At 45.7% G+C, this 21,843-nt stretch overlaps 2 protein-coding genes across 7 annotated transcripts in view; both read right to left on the reverse strand.

The window, feature by feature from the left end:
* AP3B2 (adaptor related protein complex 3 subunit beta 2) overlaps nucleotides 1–1,122 on the reverse strand; it is a 36,903-nt gene extending 35,781 nt beyond the window's left edge. Inside the window, exon 1 of the mRNA NM_001243335.1 lies at nucleotides 817–1,122. Coding sequence (NP_001230264.1) covers nucleotides 817–929 — 113 coding nt within the window. The 5' untranslated portion in view covers nucleotides 930–1,122. The remainder of the gene's footprint in view (nucleotides 1–816) is intronic.
* Nucleotides 1,123–1,583: 461 nt separating this feature from the next.
* LOC104975351 (uncharacterized) lies at nucleotides 1,584–20,304 on the reverse strand. 6 transcript variants are annotated; one of them, XM_059879427.1, is made up of 8 exons: nucleotides 18,918–20,304; nucleotides 8,783–9,027; nucleotides 6,709–6,816; nucleotides 5,035–5,052; nucleotides 3,819–3,836; nucleotides 3,274–3,469; nucleotides 2,692–2,981; nucleotides 1,584–1,700 (listed from the first exon to the last, which is right to left on the reverse strand). In XM_059879427.1, exons 2-8 carry the CDS (start codon nucleotides 8,783–8,785, stop codon nucleotides 1,668–1,670), a joined length of 666 nt encoding a protein of 221 aa, XP_059735410.1. In that variant the 5' UTR covers nucleotides 8,786–9,027; nucleotides 18,918–20,304; the 3' UTR covers nucleotides 1,584–1,667. The 6 variants fall into 6 exon arrangements, with proteins under 6 accessions (XP_059735410.1, XP_024838106.1, XP_024838107.1 ...); XM_024982338.2 differs by lacking the exon at nucleotides 18,918–20,304 and having other exon boundaries at nucleotides 8,783–9,718; XM_024982339.2 differs by lacking the exon at nucleotides 18,918–20,304 and having other exon boundaries at nucleotides 6,709–6,784; nucleotides 8,783–9,717.
* Nucleotides 20,305–21,843: the final 1,539 nt, after the last annotated feature.

Raw genomic sequence — 21,843 nt, forward strand, 5'->3', positions numbered from 1 at the left:
CAGGGACCGGCTCCTCTCACCCCTCTGAGAGCCCCACCACACTGCACTGTCACTCACAGGCTCTTCCCTGTGCCCCCCTCTAGAGGGGCTTGCGGAGGAGACTGTGTCATGTTCATGGGGGCATCCACGCTGACTAGAACGAGACTTGACACAGCAGGCCCTTAATAACGCTTGTTTCAGAATTTACGAATAAACAAATGAAGGATGGAATGAGCCAAAGGTGGAAGGGAAGGGGAGGAAGTTAAGGTAGGGTTGAATTATAGGGGCAACGTGGGGAGCAGGAGTGGGAGCTCCAGACGCTCCCCAGAGATGGGGATGAGGACAGGGGGACCAGAATAAGGGGAAATGCATTTGTAGGAGCGGCTAGGCCTGGGAGGTTCTGAGTCTCTCTATTCCAGGGCGGGCCTTCCTGGACAGGCCTCCAGGCTCAAGCTCGAAGATCTGACCCCTTCCCCGCGTTCTTTTGGAGTCAATTCGCCACAAGCGAAAAAAGGCCGAGACCCTGTAATCCAAGTCCACGAATAGGAGAAACACTTGGGCCGGGAGGATTGGTCTTTCAAAAACAGAGCTGGCCGGCCCATCCCCCACCAGTCTCCACCCCCACCCTCACAGGTCCCAGGCCGGCCCCTCGCGGGGCGGGGGGCGAAGGGGGACAGGGGTCGCGAGGGTCTGTGTCCACGGCCGGAGGGTGCCGTGCAGGATTCCGGTCCGCGCCACCTGGGCCGCCGCGGACGGGCCTGGGCGCTGTCCATGGTACCGCAGCGCGTGTTCCCAGGCCCGGCCGGGCCCAGCCCCCCTCTCGCCCGGCTCCCTCACCGCTTGTAGTCGGAGGAGAAAATGCCGCCGCTCGCCGGGTCGTGGCCATACTCGGGCTCCCCGGGGCCGGCAGAGCCGCCTTTGTCTTCGTTGTAGGCCGGGGCGGCCGACATAGGGCGGCAGGGCAGCGGGCTTCGCTAGGGAGGACGCGGCGCCGCCGGGATGCGGCAGGGACCGAGTAAGAGCGCGCAGGCCGGGCAGGCGAGATCCGCGGCGCTGCCCGGGCTCCGCAGAGGCCGCAATCTGCGGCGGCGGAGGCAGCAGCGCGCGGATTTATCAATCAGGGCAGAGCGCGTTGTAGTTCTTAAAGGCACCGGTTCCCGCGAAGCGGAGGGCGTGTCCGCGGAGGGAGCAGGAGGGGCGGTGCCGCAGAGCCTGGCCCCGCCCCAATACCTCGGAAATCCCTCCACCCACCCCAGTACGGAAGGTGCCAGCCCTTGAAAGTAATCATGCACCTCCAGGTCTAGGGGTGGGGAGGTGGGGTGGAGTTGCTGGACTGATGTTGGGACAGCCGTCTGGAGATGCAGAACGCCATTACTCATCCCTGACCACCCGGTCTCGGTGGGACGGTCTCTAGGAGCTTCACTCATCCCAGATACTACGCGGATTCTCACCCACGCTGTGGAAAGAAAGGCTGGGTCTTGGGTGAGGGGCGGGTAAAAGAAAGTTGTGCACGACAGCTTCCTAGAGATGATGGAATTTAAGGAAGGTTGGTTCAAGAGCGCCGAGGTTGCAGATGTAGAGAGATGGGGACTGAATAGAGGGAATGGTGAACCTCGAATTGGCTTTGGAAAATAGTTTAATGATCATTTCTGAAGCCCCTTGCCCACTAGGAGTGCCTGAGGTCACAGCTAGTCCACGGTCAAGTCCACATCCACGGAAACCTAGGAAAGAAGGGGAAGGGAGGAGGTTGGGTTAGGGTATGGTGTGACTGTCAGGACTTTTGGATCCTATGAGGCCTCCAGCTCCTCCCTCAAGGTCCAAGGTCCCCCCAGGGAAGGCAGCCTGGATCTAGAGAGAAAGTAGTGATTGGGATGGGGGAAGGGGGTGGGTTCCAGTTGAGTTGGGGCATCAGGTTGAGTGAGTGGGGTGAGGGTGGGGGGTTGCTCTTTTGCCTGGGCTTCCCTGGTGGCTCAGACAGTAAAGAATCTGCCCACAATGCAGAGACCTGGCTTCGATCCTTGGGTCAAGAAGATCCCCTGGAGAAGGGAATGGCAATCCACTCCAGTATTCTTGCCTGGAGACTCCCATGGACAGAGGAGCCTGGTGGGCTTCAGTCCATGGGGTCACAAAGAGTCCGACAGGACTGAGAAATTAACACTTTCACTTTTTGGGAGGTGAGGCCCGGATTTGGAATGTGGAAGGGGCCATAGGACTGAGTCTTGATCTATAGGCTACCGGTGTCTCCAGAACCAGAATTGGAGGGTCTCGGTGGAAATGGAGGGGCCCAGAAAGGTAGGGCTTGACTGCTTAGGTAGGTTCCATTGGAGAATGGGAATGAGGGTTAATCAGGACCACCGCAGCACCTGGCTGAAGAATGGGAATGGGGGTTGACCAGGACCACCACAGCACCTGGCTGAAGGAGGCTGAAGTAAATAGATGTGCCTCGTATCTGTGAGAGCGGATCTTTCTGGAGTGGGCCCAAAAGAGTTTCTGAGGAGTAGAACCTTGATGAATGAGCAGGCCTAGTTTGCTTCTGGGGGCTTTGGTTATGCCAAAGTAAAGTGGATCTCCAATTTGAGTAACGTGGCCTGGGTGGGGAGAGAGGCCCTAAACTGTCCAGAAGCTCATAGTTTAGCTACAGTTGTTAATTGGTTCTAGAGGTGATGTGGGGTCCTATGTGGGGTCCTATGTGGGTAGCTGGGCCGTGCTCACCGAAGTCATGGGAGTCCGGACTACTTGTACAGGGTCCAGGTTGGGCCCTGGACCCAACAGTTGCAGAGCAAAATGCACGCAGTTGCTGCGCATGGGGTGATAGGGAGGCGGGTCAGTGTCCATGGCTTCGTGCCCTCGGCGCTCCAGTGCTACGTGGTCAATGCCATCGCGTCTATGCAGCACCCTCCAAAGCAAGCGGGAGCGCAGCATTGGGCGCTGCCCTTGTTTGGATACAATGCCTTCACAGGAGCCGAGAAACAGGTGCGGCCCATGGCCACGAGGGTTCTTGCCTGCAAGGATCACGGGTCAAGTGTGATCAGAGCTGGCTTCGGTCCTGTGACTCCAGCCCCAAGCTCCCACCCACACCCCCATCTCCCAGGATCCCGTGGCCCTGAACCCCATGCCCTGGGTGCCCAAGTGACTTCCGTCAGAGACCTGCACCATGAGCTGGGGGTGGAAGTCTTCGTCCCTATGAGGCCTACCCACTGGTGGAGCGGGCTTGATGGGCAGCCTCTGTTCCAAGCCCAGGGCCTGTCCTCCCACCCTCAAAGTGGATGATCTCTCCGTGGCCACAATACACACCAACATGGGCCCCGCACCAGTGTCCAGTGGGGGACATCAGCCTGAATAGGAAGAGGTCTCCTGGCTCAGGTTCATTGTCCTCCAACTCCACAGCCTCGAAGTGCTGGCCCAGGAAAGCCTCAGAGAAGAAGAACGTAATGGTGCTGACTGCCCATGTCACAGCCTGGGAGGAAACATGGACCAGACCACAGGATGACTGCAGGCCGGGATGAAAGAGAAGTCAGTTCCTTCTGCTGTTCATTGTGTCAGGTGGGCCACCCAGGGCCCAGGGAGACCTGGTTTGGGGCCAAGCCCTGGCTGAATGTCTTCCCTACCCCACACCTGCCTCCCTGTGCTGAGGAACTTCAGAGGCCTGGGCATCATGGGTAAGTCCTGCCCTGAACCATCCTTCAGTTTCCAGCCATTGAGACCTCCTGAACTGTTTCATCTCATCTGAAATTCCAGCCTTGACATTCCCCCCGCCAACTCCCACCCCCTCATCAGGATCCCCTTTCCCACTCATCTATATTTCCATTCCCTGGAGGCAACACAGGGAGCATGCCTACCTGAGATGAGCTGAAGTCCTAAAGAAACGGAAACAGAAACTCGGGTGAGATCTGGACCCAAGACAGGCATCTCCTCCCAAGTCTGGGAGAGAAAGACCCCTCCACAGCCTCAGCCATCAACATCTACTAAGCAGCTGCTCATTTGATGCTTAATACAGTCCCACAGATGGGCACAGTATCTGCATTTTCAGGATTAAAAGAAAAAAAAAGACAAAACACAGGTTCACATTCATCTGTTGGACATTTAGGTGGTTTCCACGTCCTGGCTACACTATCAAGTGTAAAACAGAAAGCTAGTGGGAACCTTCTATAAAACAGGAAGATCAGCTCGGTGCTCTGTGATGACTCAGAAGGGTGGGATGGGGAGGGGGTGGGGGGCAGTGAAGCTCAAGAGGGAGGGGATATATGTATATTTGTAGCTGATTCACTTCATTGTACAGCAGAAACTAACACATTGTAAAGCAATTATATTTCAATTAAAAAAAAAAAAACAGGTTCACACGATATATGTTGCTGGAATGCACACAGCTTAACGTAGGTCTCCTTCTTGTGCCCTTCGACCTAAACATCAGTCACCTGGTACCTTCTTTTTCTCTATATGGAAGGGAGCAGTACATTTAGAGCAGGTTTCTCCTATCTTTACTGGGAACAAAGGGCTTTGGGGACTCGGGAGGATAGCCTGCTGAAATTGAGCCTAGGCTTTGGTCTCAGAGAGAGCCTGGAAAAGGAGGTGAAAGTGGGGCCGGCCTCTCCCGTCCCTGACCCTCCCCTTCACCCCTGGCCCCACTCCATAGTCTCCGTCTCCTCTATGTATTACAGAGCGAATCTCATTTTCCTGAACTGGGAGCTGTGAAAGACTCAGGGGACCAACTCATCGCAGTTTGTGTGGGACTTTCCAGGCTCTAAAATTGAAAACCCAGCATCCCAGGAACCCAGGAAAACTTGGGACGACTGGTGACCTTGGGGTCCTCTCTCCCAGCTCTCTTGACCTCAGGAGACCACAGGGAGGACCCAGTCATGTGAACAACTCTTTGGTCACACTCTCCTGCAATCCACCAGCAGCCTCTCTTGCTTCCTACTCCCCCCATACCCATCAGGCCAAGCAGAGATCATAGCTGTGGGCGAGAGTGGACTGTCCTGGCCCCTGCTAGGGCAGCAGGAATCCGACCTGGAGAAAAGGTAAGACAGACAAGCTGAGGACCTCTGCTCCAGTCACCTGGGATGTGAAGCTCATCTAGGGAGGGGGAAAAAAAAAACAAAAAACAGCTGTCACCCCCTGGCTCCTGAGGAGTCAGGGTCCAAACCACCGCGCCTCTCACCTCTCCCCACTCAGGTTGCGCCCTTTGCATGAGGGGCTGTCTGTGTGTTGATGCATGGCTGTGCATTTGCTGTGCCCGTGAGTCTGCTGCAGTACTGGATACAGGACTGGGAGACTGAGTCTGGGCAGTGCCCCTTCTCTGTATGGGACATCAGATAGGCCACTTCCTCCCTCTGGGCCTCAACTTCCTCATCTGTGAACTGGGGATAATAAGCCTGGAAGACTGGGCATCACAGGACTATTGTGAGGCACTGAGAGCTCTTTGTGAGCAAGACAAGGCAAGTCGGGCAGGGTTTGTTTATCTTCAGTCTTCGTCTGAGCATGCAGAGTTGGGCATCAAGGGAGGAGGGGTGGGGAGAAAGCGTCTTTCTCAGATCAGTGGAGAAAAACAATGGGCCCTCAGAGTTGGGCTGCCTCCCTGTGACCCCTGCTCCAGAGCGCTCAGGAAGTCGCCCAGTTGGAAAGGCTCTGGAGAGCAGGGCCCTACCCCTGACTCCTCCTCTGAAAAGTTCCCAAGTGGTAACCTGGGTGAGGAGGCACTTTGGCCACCACCAGCTGGGCCCCTGGACTTGAGTCTGGGTCCAAATGAGGAGCTGCCCCTTCAGGTCGGGGATCTAGGTCCATGCATGGGGCTTCATCTGTAATGATAACGTTTATTGTCAGAAATTTTGTGATTAAGTTTCTGTGCTAAAATGCCATTTAGCCCTAACAGTAATGTCATGAAATGGGTACTGTTGTTATCTTTCTAATTTAACAGAAAGGGAAACAGGCTTGGAGAGGTTGCCAAGGTTCCAAACTAGTAAGTGGAGGAATGAGGATTCAAGCCCAGGTGGGTCTTGTTCCATTGCCCAAAACCTTAACCACTGTACAGGACTTTCTCTCTCACGCTGCTGGCACACAAGCACCCACTTCCCCAGACCCCTCCACCAGGAATTACTGACCCCCTCGGTTCTTCCTGACCTCCCCCTCGGCTTTCATTGAGCCAAGCTGCCATTTTCTTTGTAAGAAAAGGAGTAAAGAGCAAGATCTCCGGGGACAGACTGTCCTGCTCTCTGGGCACCTTGCCTGGCAATGCTGCCCACCACACTGGGGCTTCTCACTGGGGACCTGGGCTCTTTCTCCCCTCATCCTGATGGAGAATTTCAGAAGACCAGTTGTGAGAGTGGCCTTGCAACTGGGTGTGGGGCTGGTCTCCTTGGGGCCCTGGGCCCTGCCCTCCCCACAGAGATCCCTGAAGGACCTCAACTCAGTGGGGTGCTACCACTGGGCACAGGGCTTGTGGTAGCCCTTGGAAGTGTGTCTGTGGTCTGGCCTGAATTTCTAGACCCTTCTGTCCCCCTTTGGTCTAGCCCTGGACAAAGGTCCCTCTGTGGGAAGCAAGTTTCTGGGGTCACTGCTCTCAGCCAGTCATCTCCAGCCAGAGGCTCCCCACTGGGGCACAGCAGGCCCTTCCTTTAAGCCCCCAGCACACCCTGGGGCTGCCCCTTCCTTCCCTTAAAAGGCTTTGGTCATCCCCTCCCTTTTGGCCCAGTGATCCCACCGGAATCCTGGCCCCCAGCTCGAGCAGCTCACCTTGCAGCAGTCACCTCTGTTCCTTGCTAGGTGCTCTCCTTCTGTGGCCAGAGCAGGGAAGGCTAGTTGTCCGCCCCTGAGACAGATAAAAGAGCCAAGCAGGAAGCCCTGGGGCCCCGTTCTGAGCATCACCATCTGTGCCAATCTAATGGCAGCCCTCCCCACTCCTGGCAGCTCTGGGAACAAGCAGCAGCCAGAAACTGAAAGGCTGGAGCCTGGAGTGGGTAACTGGTGCCCTCACCCACCTCTCTCCCCCTCTCCTCTTCAGCCCCCACCCCACACCTGCTTCTGCTGGCACTGCCATTTGTACCTGCTCTCTGGACCTACCCTTCTTCCCTTACTGGCCTTCAGGGTATGCAAATGCCCTGAGAACAAACTCCATACAGATTTCAGTTCCTTTTAATTTGTTGATACTTGGTTTTATTGACTAACATATGGTCTATATTGGTGAATATACTACGTGCACTTGAAAATGTTCATTGTACATTTAGGGTATGGTATTCTGTAAATATTAGTTAGGTCAAGGTGACTGACAATGCTGCTCAGATAGTCTGTGTCTTTACTGACTTCTTGTGTAGATTTTCAATTAATTAATAGAGGGATAATAAAACAGAGGATGAGATGGCTGGATGGCATCACCGACTCGATGCACATGAGTTTGGGTGAACTCCGGGAGTTGGTGATGCACAGGGAGGCCTGGCGTGCTGGGATTCATGGGGTGGCAAAGAGTCGGACACGACTGAGCAACTGAACTGAACTGAATAAAACTTTCAACTATGATTGTGAGACTGCCCATTTCTCCCTTCAATTCTGTCAAATTTTGCCTAGTGGATGTTAAAATTCTATTATTAGATATTTGATTATTGTTATGTCTTTCTGATGAATTGACCCTTCATGGTTATGCATGGGGTTCTCTCGTGGCTCAAACTCTAAATAGTCTGCCTGCAATGTGGGAGACCCAGGTTCGATCCCTGAGTCAGGAAGATCCCCTAAAGGTGGAAATGGCAACCTACTCCAGTATTCTTACCTGGAGAGTCCCATGGATGGAGAAGCCTGGCAGGCTACAGTCTATGGGGTCTCAAAGAGTCAGACACGACTGAAGAACCAACACACATGATCAGTTATGCATGTCACTCCTCTCTCTGCTAATAAATTTTGCTTTGAGGTCTATTTTATCTGATGGGGCTTCCCTAGTAGCTCAGTTGGTTAAGAATCCGCCTGCAATGCAGGAGACCCCTGTTCGATTCCTGGGTGGGGAAGATCCGCTGGAGAAGTGATAGGCTACTCACTCCAGTATTCTCAGACTTCCCTGGTGGCTCAGCTGGTAAAGAATCTGCCCACAATGTGGGAGACCTGGGTTTGATCCCTGGGTTGGGAAGATCCCTTGGAGAAGGAAAAGGCTACCACTCCAGTATTCTGGCCTGGAGAATTCCGTGGACTATATAGCAGAGAGTCAGACACCACTGAACCACTTTCACTTTCTATGATGTTATGCTCACTATTCGTAGTTGTATCTTTTATCATTCACTTTTGATCTGTATCTTTTTTGAGGTGCATCTCTCCTAGACAGAACATAGTTAAATCTTGCTTTTTAATTTATTTTGGCAATCTCTGTGTTTAAAATTGAATCATTTGTTCCATAGATATTTAATGTAATAATTGATATGGTTGGATTTTGATATAGTATTTGTTTTTTTCCCTTCTGATATTTGTTCCTTTCTTCTCCCTTTCCTGACTTCTTTGGGCATATTCAACTTTTTTTAAGAATTTAATTTTATGTATTGACAGCTGTACCTCTCTCTATATATTAATATTTTAGTAGTTTCTCCAGTATTACAGTGTAACTATTTAAATTTCCACAGTCAACATACTGATGATATTGTATGACTTTACACAAAATGTAGAAGCCTTGTAACCAAACAGGTCCATTTACTACAATCCTCTATTTGTTACATGCATCATATCTACACACATTATCAACTCCACAAGCTAATGTCATAACTTTTGCTTTAAACTGTCCTGTATTTTAAAGAAAGCAGGAAGAAAAGTCTTTCATATTTACCCAGATATTTACCATTTCTGATCCTCTTCATTCATTCTTGAAAGTCTAAGATTTTCCCTGATATCATTTCCCTTTAGCCTGAAGAATTTCCTTCAGCATTTCTTGTGGTGCACATCTGCTGGTGATGAATTCTCTTAGATGAATTCTTTTGTCTGAGAGTAACTGTATTTCATCTTCATTCATACTATTGGATGTAGAATTCTGTATTTAATCTTTGCTTTCAGCAGTTTGAAGATTTGCTGCCACTGTCATCTGACCTTGAGTTTTCGGTGAGAAGTCAAAGACAACTATCATTAAGTTATTAAAGATAACTCCAGCATGTCATGTTCTGTTTATCTTTGCTATTCAGATTTCATACTCGTTTTTAGGACTGTGACTGCGACTGTACCTAGAAACGGTTGTCTTTATATATCTCATTGTGGTGCCTTGAGATTTTTGAATATGTACATTTTTGTCTTTACCAAATTTAGGGATTTTTTACCATTATTTCTTGACATTTTCTGCCTTGTTTTCCCTGTCCTCTCATTTTTAACTCCAATTAATATCATCACCTTAATGCTGTTTGATATGTCATTTTTTTTTCAATCTTTATTCTCAATCTTTTGACTGAGATGTCTCTTTGTATTTCTTTAATTTCATTGACTCTTTCTTCTGACAACCTTGACTTGCTGTTAATAAACCCACTCATTTAATTGTTTTCTTATTTTCAGTTTTAGAATTTTATTTAAAATATAATTTTCCTTTCTCTAAGATTATCTATCTATTCATTATTACTATCTTTTGCTTAAATTTTTTTTAATCAACATTTCTTTTTTTTCTTTTTCTTTTACCATCTTTTTTTTTTTTAATTTTATTTTTAAACTTTACAATATTGTATTGGTTTTGCCAAACATCGAAATGAATCCGCCACAGGTATACATGTGTTCCCCATCCTGAACCCCCCTCCCTCCTCCCTCCCCATACCATCCCTCTGGATCGTCCCAGTGCACCAGCCCCAAGCATCCAGCATCGTGCATCAAACCTGGACTGGCGACTCATTTCATACATAATAGTATACATGTTTCAATGCCATTCTCCCAAATCTTCCCACCCTCTCCCTCTCCCACAGAGTCCATAAGACTGTTCTATACATCAGTGTCTCTTTTGCTGTCTCGTATACAGGGTTATTGTTACCATCTTTCTAAATTCCATATATATGTGTTAGTATACTGTATTGGTGTTTTTCTTTCTGGCTTTATCTTTTGCTTAAAGTTTTTTGTAGATATTTAAAATAAATGCTTAAAGGTTTTCACGCCCCCCACATTTGGGTGGTGTGGGCATACACTGTCATTGTCTAGTTTTTCTAATGATGTTGAGTTATGTTTTCCTTTTTTTTTTGCATGTCTAGGATTTTAAAAATGTGTATAATGGACACTGGAGATGATACATTGTACAGATTCTTTATTCTTTTATCTTCCCCTGAAGAATATTGATTTTTATATGAGCAAGCTGTCACATTAATAGCTTGGACTTGATTTCAAGCTTGTGGAGTTCTGGTTCAACCCTCTATTATGGTGAGTCTAAGTTTCACCATTTTTATTAGGGTGTATTCCTTAGTCCCAGCCCATAGTCTAGTAAGGAATAGCCCCTATGCGATTTCAGTGGGCAGTCCAAAGGGATTCACCAAACCCCTTTAAGTTTGTTGAAATCAAACTACATATTCCATCTCCCTTGCAGTTGACAGCAGCTGAAATATCTCCCCTTCAGCTGTTGCTTTCCACTGGGCTTCTTGGAGTCTCACCTAGTAGGTTGCAGTAAAAAGAGTTATCCGAGGATTTGTAGGGACTTTATATGCAGATTTAGGGGATTCCCCTCTCTGTAGATACCTTCTTTCTGGTATACTCCACCCTCAATTTCCAGCTGCTCCATTCTGAAATTTATCCACTGATGTCTTAAGCCAAGAAGTTCTGTGGCTTTTTGTGTGAGGTTTAACCATCCCATGCTGGATAGATGGGGGAGGGCCCTAAAGGAAAAGCTTGAAATTTTCAGCCTCACCTCCTATTCTTCAGGGAGGGGAAGGGGACTAGCAATGGAGTTAATGATACATCATACTCACTGACCCATGATGCAGCCTCCCTAAAAATTCCAAAAGTATCGAGTTCACAGAGCTTATAAGTTGGTGAACACATGGAGGTATTGAGAGAGTGGTGCCCAGAGAGGGCATGGAAGCTCCCAGCCCTTTCCCACATACCTTGCCCTGCGTGTCTTTCATCTGGATGTTCACCTGTATCCTTCATCATATCCTTTCCTAACAAAGTGATACATGGTGATGACTTGAAACAAATAGACTGCCAGGTACTTCTCAGGCAAAGATGAGTTTATTTGGGATCAGCAGAGAATGGCAATCCAAGGTCTGCAACCCTGGTAGAGCCACATGCACGTCCCCATCAGGCAAGGGAAGGAGAATGCTTTTATTGGGAAGAAAAGGAAGTTCAGAGGGCTAGAGCTAGCAGAGTCCAGGGCTTTTCATTGGCTGAGTGCTTTCCAGGAAGGAAGAGCCTGCTTTCTATTAGGCTTAGATACCGTTACAGGACCAGTCGGGTGTGCTGCAGTCCATGGGGTCGCAGAGTCGGACACAACTTAGCAACTGAACAACCTTTACAGGACGTGAGAGCTCCCCCTTCTGGTTTCCCAACTCTACTTAGTTAAGGTTTCTGTTTATTAATTTTTTACAACAGTAAGTAAACTGTTTTCCTGAGTTTTATGAACCATTATAAAAATTAATTGAATCCAAGGTGGAGTCAGGGAGGACATGGGAAGTTCCAATTTATAGGCAAGTCAGACAGAAATTGTAGGAAACCTGGGGACCTAGTACTTGAGGTTGACTGCTGACATGGGGGGCAGTCTTGTAGGGCTGAGCCCTTAACCTGTGGGATCTGATGCTGTCTCCAGTTAGACAGTGTCAGAACTGAGTCAAATTGTATGACATGCAGCTGGTTTCACAAAATTGCTTGGTGTGGGCAAAGCTCCATACAATCTGGTGTCAGAAGTTTTGTGAATGTGGTACTAGGGTGAGAGTAAAGGAGACTCACACAGGGGAAAAGTGAATCCTTCCTATTCAAGAAGTAACTACGAAGATAAGGGTTGGTTTAAAAAAGTTTGCCTGTATAGATTTCTCCGCCCCAGATTCCCCACCTCTGGTGGTGAGAATGTCTTCCTTCCTCCTGGTACAGGGAAAGTACTTCTCATGTGGGACTTTTAGCTCCAGCTTTCAGAAAGAAAAGGAGGGTCAGAGTGTTCTTCTTATACCTGCTATTTTCTCTTGCCTTTAATTCAACATCATCAATATACCAAAGTGGCATATTTTGAGGTGACATGGTCTGCTTTTCCTTCACTAGTACAGTGTGTGTGTGTGCTCAGTCATGTCTGACTCTTCTGCAACCCCAAGGACCATAGCCTGCCAGGCTCCTCTGTCCATGGGATTCTCCAGGCAAGAATACTGGAGTGGGTTGCCCTCCTCCAGGGGATCCTCCCAACCCAGGGATGCTACCCGTGGCTCATGCATTGCAGGGGGATTCTTTATCTGCTGAGACATCAGGGAACCACTCACTAACAGAGTAGGCGAAGAAAAAGTAGAAGGCAAAACAAATAAAACATGTGGTCCCACCTCTCTTGGACGTCTCAGTCTGGGACTGTATCCGCACTTCATGGAGAAAGAGGAGGGAAACAAACACGTGTCTCGACTTCTGCCCCATCCACTAGGCTGCCTTCAAGAGCGTGATTTCTCTGGATTTATAAGAATGATTTTTCTGCAGGTATTCTCTTTTAGATATGGAAACTGATGGTCCTCAGTCTAGGAGATGAATTTAAATGAATTTTTAGCCTACAGCTACTGTTGTTGTTATTATTTAACTACACCAGATACACTGAATTCTATGTGTCAGACATTACAAAGTTAATGTTTAAAACAACCCTGAAAAGTACATTGCAAGAGACCTTAAATATCATGGAGAGCCGTCTATGGGGTCGCACAGAGTCAGACACGACTGAAGCGACTTAGCAGCAGCAGCAGCAGCAGTGGCCAGTTTGAAGGATAATGGAGAAGTAGGTTTTTGGGGTGGCTGGGTGAGAACAAAAGAATAATTAAGAGATGATTGTGAACTGAGGCAGTGGCAGTCAGAATAAAAAGATGGGGACATAAAAGACAGATTGAATCCTCTTAACTGGGTTGTCCTAATTAAATCTCCCTTCCTAAATGAAACAAGTTGAGATTTAAGGTTTCTTCCACTCTACTTCTTTACTCATGTTCACTTTATACTCTTTCAAAATGCTGTACCATTAATGATTTGATGCTGTCAATGCAAGGACAGGCAAGCATTTTAGAGAGAACGATTTTAAGGGGTCTTTTTCAAGGTTCAAAAGGCACAATCAAGACCAGACCCCCGATGTTCTGACAGTTCACCCCACGAGTAAAAGAGGAACTGGTTTGCTTGGCTGATAGGCTACTGAGAGAACAGAACATACATCTTTATGAGGTTTCACTTCTGTTTTAGTACACACAAAGCTCCTCTCATCTTTATTCAAGGTCATCCCGTGAGAATACATTTACAGATCTTAAAATCAGGAAGATCACCACCAATGTTGTTTTTGTCTTTCATGATCATTCCTAACTTTCCCAGTGACCAGGTGGGGCTTCTCTCATAGTATCTGGATAAGACGGTGGTGTTTCACCAAGTGACCCCTCCCACAGCCTAGGAAAAGCAGAGAGCACCTATCTATCCCTTGCTCTGGATTATGTCACTCTCCCTGCCCCACGGCTGGTTCCTGCCTCCAGTGGAATGCTAAATGGTTGGTTGCCCAACCAATAAACAGGCTGTAACAAAAGAGAACCATCTTTCCTCTAAAATACTGTTTTATCACGGATCATTGTCATAATGTGATCTCCTCAAAAGATAATGAGTTTTTATCTGCACGTAATCCTAAATGAAACATTCAATGTTTCAAACATACAATGAAGACACATATAGATGAGAAGTGATCACACTGAAGTTTGGAAAGTAAGCAGTAAAGCTATATGTGAGGCTGAAATGGAGAACCCTGTGAAAATCTCAAAAAAGACAATCGTGGGATCAATAAAGGAACTCATAGTACATGTATACAATTTATTTGCTTCTAAGTGGTAGTTTAAGCAGAAACTTTTGCTTTTAATCCTGATACTTATCCAATCCACAAATCACAAGTTCACCTTTATTTTTAAAACTTTTGGTGAACTAGTGTTCTAAATTTTGTATCTCAGAGTGAAGAGAGAATTTGTTCATTTCATAACCATAGAAACAAATGAGGTGAAACACTGAAGGCAAATTAAGAAAACAATTTGCCTCCTACTGCTTTGTACACTCCAAGTTAGTGAAGGAATGGATAATCACCAACAAACTGTTGGCTAAAGTCACAGAGATGACTTTCCAAATGTCTTCTCTCAGTCAAGGAAGTTATACTACAGGAGGAAACAATCCATGTCTAATCCCAGGAAGAAATTGGCAAAACAGTATCTTAACTCTATTTCAGTTGGGTGGTGTCATAAGGACAGACTAGCTCTTCCTAAGAACAGGTCATTCTGCTTGAGAAAACATATACGCATCCATGTAGTTATCATTGCCGAGGTGCTTCATTTCTTTGAGTAGATCTAGGTTTCCATCTGGTGCTATTTTCCCTCTGCCTGAATGGCTTCCTTTAATATTTCTTGCAGGGAGGGTCTGCTGCTGATGAATTCTTTTAGCTTTAATAGGTCTAAAAATGTCTGTATTTCACTTTTTCTTTTTTTGAAAGAAGGTATAGAATTGGTAAAGAATTCTAGCTTGAGAGTTTTTCTTTCAGTACTTATGGCGAGAAGTCTGGGATCAGGGTATCAGCACAGTGGAGGCCTGCTGAGAGCTCTTGTCCTGGCTTTGAGATGACTATCTTCTTGTCATTGCTATTTCCTCACACTAACAGGGTGTGGGGAGAAATCTTTGGTTTCTCTTCTTATAAGGGCACCAATCCCACCACAAGGGCCCCACTTTCAAGATCTCATTTAAACTTTATTATTTCCCAATGGTCTCACCTCCAAATACTATCACATTGGGGGATTATGGCTTCATATATAAATTTTGCAGGGGAATACAATTCAGGCCATAGCATTATAACAGTCACAATGAAAACAAAAATAAACATAATTTAAGAGCTTCCCTTGTGGTTCAGTGGTAAAGAATCTGCCTGCCAAGGCAGGAGACACTGGTTTGATCCCTGGGTTGAGAAGATCCCCTGGAGAAGGAAATGGCAACCCACTCCAGTATTCTTGCCTGGAGAATCCCATTGACAGAGGAGCCTGGCAGGCTACAGTCCATGGAGTTGCAGAGTCAGACACGACTTAGCAAAACTAAAGAATACAACAAGAGTCTGTTATGTACCAGCACTGTGTCACATGCTTGTACGGATACTTTCACACTCCTTATTACACAGACGAGGGAATGAGTTTAGTTCATTGATCACCTTAACAGATGGTTAAGTTGTTGTAGAGCTATAATTAGAGCTCAGGCAATCTGACTTCACGTCCCAAATTCCTAGTTCCCTCCGTATACTGCCTCGACCAGGGGGAAAACATTTTGAAATCTAATGAACTGAGTTCAGGAATTTGTTTTAGTTGTCACATTTTTACGGTAGAGAAGGGCTCCAAATATTAAAGTGATCCTTTTGATAACTACTCATAAGAAAGTAGACCAGGGCTTCCATGGTGGCTCAGTGGCAAAGAATTCGCCTGCCAATACAAGAGACATGGGCTTGATCCCTGGTCTGGGAAGATTCCACATGTTGTGGAGCAACCAAGCCCGTGCAGCACAACTACTGAGCCTGTGCTAGAGCCCGGGAACTGCAATTATCAAGCCCACGTGCTGCAACCACTGAAGCCCCCACACCTAGAACCCATGCTCCGCAACATGAGAAACCAAGGCAATGGGAACCCCGCACGCCGCAACTAAAGAGTAGCCCCTGCTCGCGGCAACTAGAGAAAAATCCCACGCATGATGAAGACCCAGCACAGCCAAAAATAAATAAATAAACAAAATTATTTTTTAAAAAGAAAATAGATCAGACAGACCAAAAAAAAAAAAAAAGTTGACATAAAAAGAGCTAAAAGCAAAGGAAAATTCTGGAAAGTGTACAAATACCAGTTTGTACCAAGGACCCATCATTCCTTGGCTCCGGTATGGGTCTGGGAAAGGAGCACTGTCAAATACTGCTGCAAATATGTACTTGCATCCTCTCTGGAAAGGGAATTTGAAAAGATGGATTAAAAACTTCAAGGAATGTGTTCTTCTGAACAAATAACTTAAATATGGGTACCTCGCTTAAGGAAGTCAAGATGTACACAAAACTGTATGTACCCAGATAGTCATTATTTCAAAACTAGACTTACATATATTCTGGTTATTAAAACCATGCTATGGTTTTTCCAGTGGTTATGTATCGATGTGAGAGTTGGACCATAAAGAAGGCTGAGTGCCAAAGAATAGATGCTTTTGAACTGTGGTGTTGGAGAAGACTCTTGAGAGTCCCTTGCACTGCAAGGAGATCAAACCAGTCAATCCTAAAGGAAATCAGTCCTGAGTATTCATTGGAAGGACTGATGCTGAAGCTGAAGCTCTAATACTCTGGCTACCTGATTCAAAGAACTGACTCACTAGAAAAGAACTTGATGTTGGGAAAGATTGAAGGCATGAGGAGAAGGGGATGATAGAGGATGAGATGGTTGGATGGCATCACGGACTCAATGGACATAAGTTTGAGCAAGCTCTGGGAGTTGGTGATGGACAGGGAGGCCTGGTGCGCTGCAGTCCATGGGGTCCCAAAGAGTCGGACACGACTGAGCAACTGAACTGAACTGAACTGTTCTAAAGTTCAGAAGATACAGAGATATCTAAAGAAATTAAAAAAACAAATAATTTTGGCTATTACCTCTCAGATTTAACCATTGTTATAACTGGGCTCCCCTCTCCTCTTAGTCACATGTATGTTATCTAATTTATATTTCTATAACTCAGTGCTTTGTAATTTGCCTTTTCCCCATACTCATCTTGCCTAGTTATTGATGCCAAAATGCAGTCACATCATTTTTAATGAATCTTAGTATTTCTTGAATGAATAAACCAGTTAATTCATGATGGCCTTTTAGTTGTTTTTAATGGTAAGAATTATAAAGCAGTGATATAGAATTGTCTAGTTATATGTGGGAGACTGAAAACATTGATTTATCATCTCACTCTCTTAAGATCTTGTTAAAATAACACCTAAGAAATAAAAAGAGCCATAAAGATCTAAACAGAAGAATGGGATAAGAACCATCAGTGAGAAATTAAAAAACATTCCGGGACATAGAAAGTTGATGCGGGCACAATACTTGATAAGGAAAAGTAGAAGGAACTGTAGAGGGTGAGAGACATAGCCAAGGAAGAAGTCAATTCACCCTACAGAACACTAGAAGGATGCAGAACTAGGAAGTATTAGGAACCGCTGAGTCCAGGAGGGCGATACAGGGCCAGGAATCCACATATGAAAACAGTGGTCCCTCCCTCCTACCAGCATGCCTTACAGTCCAGTACCACTTCAAGAGTGAGGGTGTGACAGGAGGAACAACATGTAGAACTTCCCAAGATGTTTATACACATTAAACACTGAAATGTTATTCACTAAATAAATTCGCTGGCTCCATAGAAAATATCCTGCATCCTTCCATTCAGAATATCAGCATTCCTGTCCCATCATCTTGGCCCAGCGACAAGTCTTACCCAGTACAGAGAGCTCACATCCACCTCATTCTTAAATATACACAGTCAAGATTCCCCCAGACAGTTGAAGAAGCTTTCAACATAAAGTAAAACAGTTACTTCAGGGAATAGGAGAGAACATGCATCCGTATGTGCACACACACGCACATACACACAGAGTGAGAAAACCGCACACTTAAAATAATAACAGACGCTATGAAAGAGTAACAAAGAACAAAAACTGAAAGTTAAAGCTAGTGCTAAAATTAAATCAACGGAATGGGAGAAGATATTTGCAAATAATATATCTCGTAGGGGGTTAATTACAAAGAACTCATATAGCTCACATCAAAAGAATAATAACACCTTTAAAAAATGGGCAGAGGACCTGAATAGACATTTTTCCAAAGACGACATACAGATGGCCAACAGATACATGAAAAGACGCTTGACATTACTAATCATCAGGGAAATGCAAATCAAGACCACAAAGAGATCCCATTCATGCCTGCTATCCAAAAGACAAGATACAAGTGCTGGGGAGGATGTGGAGAAAAGCGAACCCTTATGCACTCTTGGTGGGAATATAAACTGGTGCAGGCGCTATGGAGAACAGTATGGAGGTTCCTCAAAAAAAACTAAAAATAGAACTACCATATGATCTAACAATTCCACCTCCAGGTGCTTACCTGAAGAAAAAGAAAACACTAATTAGAAAAGATATACATACTCCTATGTTTGTTGCACCATTATTATTGCCCAGGTGAGGTGCGGGAGGAGCAGGCATTTGCCAAGAATCCTACATCGCTAACTCTTAACATCACTGGCACACAGGACACCATTTAATGATTCGCCCAAGAATGCTCTTCCAGAGTACTGGCAGCACCTGTTGTTAAAATGGGTCTCCTTTCTCTTGTCTCCCTGATGCCCTTGCAAAGATGTTTACAAAGATGTCCTGAATTGATTGAAAACCCATTACAACGGAGCATCCCGGCGTTTTCTCCTGTATTCATCATACAGGAAACCTGTTATCTCTTCCCATCAAGATGTCGCCCTTGCTCTTAGATGAAGCTTACAACTGAGACCCAAAAACTGATGAAAATTTACAGATAACGAATGATGGGAGTTTCTACAAAGCTCACGCAGGTGAGGCAGTAGAGATAACACTCTGTTTTTCTGACCATCTGTAAAACAAGACCTTTGACCTTGATGCTAAGGTTTCTTTCACGACTCTGAAATTCTATGAGTTTCAGAGAAGGAAGAAAGGGCGGTGTATCAGACGTGCTCAAAACTTACCGCTTAAAGAGAAGGAGACAGGCATGTAAAGAAAGAAAAGCCGAGGGAGCAAGATAAGCATCGTTGGTACTAACCTGGAGCTTCTTCAGCAGGAAATTGGAGTAAGCCCCTAAGAGGACAAGGGCCGCCTGGCTGCGATCTGATTGGCTCTTGAACTTCCAGTCCTGGAAACTCTGTCTTCCAATTGGCTGTTGTTGAGAGGGCTGACCAGAGCGAACGTGGATGTTTGCTGTTCTCAAGCCTTATTGTGCTCACCCTAGGGCTTCCTCATTTCAGGGAAGAGACCTCTTTTTCCCCACCACTGCAAAAGCCCTCGTAGGGCCTCTGACTCCATCCACTCCTGATAACTGAGAACTAGGTGGGCAGCCTAAAGGTAGGGTGTGAAGAGGCCGGCGTGGTCCCTGGCAGGGAAAAAGGGAAAGCAAAGAGATAGTGGACCTGGGTTTTAGGGACCTACTGTCAGTGGGAAAAAAAAAAAAGAATCAGTAGTCAAACCAAGAAAGAAATGGAAAATTTTATTCTAGCCAGCCTGAAGAGACATTTTTTCAGAAAACTCAATTATATAAGAAAGTACAATTATGTAAGTTTTTGAGACAAAGGGTTATACATCAAGTGATGTATCATTTACAGTTTACACAGTCCAAATGTACAATAAAGCAAGCAGTGGTCATGGGCCAGTGACCCCTTACAAGATTAAGAAGGAATACTGTCTCCTTAGGAGGTCTGGTTAATGTAGATGCACAACAAATACTAAAGGGAAGAGAGAATGCCAACATGGGCAAAGAAACGTTTTATATTTAAATTACTCTCATCTGGCCATAAAACATGGATTTTATTTCATCACTACAAAGTCCTTTCCCAGGATACCTGAAATATATAAAGAAGGAATACAATCTTTACCAATGGAAAGTCAAATCCATGACTCCACACAAATCCCCTGGTGACTCATTAGAATAAACTTCCAGCTGTATGCTAAACTGTTTTTGTCAAGTAAACTTTGAAGTTATAAACATGGTGTGAGGGGCTGGCTGCACATTTAGACCTCAGTGTCATCAGTCAGTATATGAAATCTTAACAAGGTTATGCAGGAAATGGAGATAAAAGACACACACTGAAGTTCAATGAACTGAAGGATATACTTTAGACATAGAAATACAGATGGAATGAGTGGCAGTGTGGAGATGTCAACTATGGGAGAAGATGGCACAATGAACTCTTGTGGAAATGAAACCTCCCGTTTGAAACATACCAAAAGATTGTTTTCAGTGTGCAGTCATGTCTGACTCTTTTGCAACCCCATGAACTGTAGCCCACCAGGCTCCTCTATCCATGGTATTTCCTGGGCAAGACTACCCGAATGGCTTGCCATTTCCTTCTCCAGCGGATCTTTCCAACCCAAGGACTGAACCCAAGCTTCCTGCATTGGCAGGCAGATTATTTACCACTGAGCCATGTGGGAAGTCCAAGATGCTAGATTAAAAAAAAAAAAAAACACCTAAAAAAAAAACTAAACATATATTTGAGCCTGAAAGCAGACTTTAAATATGTATATATAAAGCAGGTTTTTTCTCTCTCCCTCTGTATCCTGATTGCTTCTAATATACACACACACACACACATATATATAAATATCCTGCCTGCTTCTATTTTATATAAATAAATATATAAAAACACGTATGTATTTGTGTGTGTGTATATACAATGTATATTTTTCCAAACCAAACTTGGATATGCTTGCCTGCACGCTTAGTAAAGCCAACCTATCAATCACACCAGGTTGTGATGAAGGAAAAATGCAGCATTTATCACAGAGAACCAAGCAGTCTGTCCAGGTAGCTAATGCTCAAAAGACCCAAATTCCCTAATGGCGTTCAGGGAACCATTTTTGAAGACAGGGTCGGGAGGTGGGTTGCAGGGTGTACGATCAGTTTGGACATTCTTCTGATTGGTGGATGGTGAGCTAATTGGGAGTTAACATCATCAACCTTCTGGTCTGGGGTCGATGTGCTCCGGGTCAGCAGTCAGTTAACTACTTACACCTGGTGGGGCTTTCAGTGTTTGCAAAACAGCTCAAAGGATTTGGCTCAGAATATTATCTACAGACCTTGAGAAGGAACTAAAGGTCCTTGACTTTGTTTAATGGCTATTATTATTTTGTCTGGCTGAAATGTTTTCTTTTGTTTCTGCATTTTCTCACTTCTCTGATTTTTTTTAACTTGGGGAAGGCCTAGGCGGCTAGAGTTTTTCTAAAAACAAGAGGCAGGTGGAGTACATGGTGGGGAGCGGGTGTCTGTCCTCCTTATGGGGAAAGGCCCATAAGGCCTTATAACAGTGGGGAAGCCGAAACTGAGGCAGGAGCCAGGAAAGGTTAGTCCCTTCCATGAACTAAAGTAATAAAAGCTCTAAAAAAAGGGCAGTTTAGCAAATAAAAATACAGGACAGCCATTTCGATTTGAATTTCAGATAACAAATATTTAAGACATACATACTAAATAATTATTCATTGTTTATCTGAAATTCAAATTTAACTGAGCATCCTGTATTGTATCTGGTAACCCTACCCCAGAATGAAGTGAGGGGGAAAGTCATACATACATTTTAGGGGAATGATGGTTCCAGGCAGAGACAGTTGCAAGTACAAAGGCACAGAGGTAGGAATACAGTTGATATATTTGAGAAATAAGGAAGCCAGAAGTGGTGAGAGAAAGGGGGACAGTGGTAGAAGACGGGTTGGAGAGGCAGTCTGGGATCTCACAGGGCCTTGCAGCCCATGGTAAGGATATAGGATTTTATTTTAAAGTATGATGAAAAGTCACTGGGCAGTTTTGCACAGGGGAGTGACTGGTGACTCAATAGGATTACTCTGCTTTCTGTGCAGTAGAGAGTGACAAGGGTAGAGAGAGAGAGTCCAGTTAGGATGCTCAGCCAGCAATCCAGGCAAAGATGTTGGAGGCTAGGACTAGGTTAGTATTTACTTTGGGGACAAAAAGTGATCAGATT

The sequence above is a fragment of the Bos taurus genome, chromosome 21 (genome assembly GCF_002263795.3).
Source record: "Bos taurus isolate L1 Dominette 01449 registration number 42190680 breed Hereford chromosome 21, ARS-UCD2.0, whole genome shotgun sequence".
Classification (NCBI taxonomy): Eukaryota; Metazoa; Chordata; class Mammalia; order Artiodactyla; family Bovidae; genus Bos; species Bos taurus.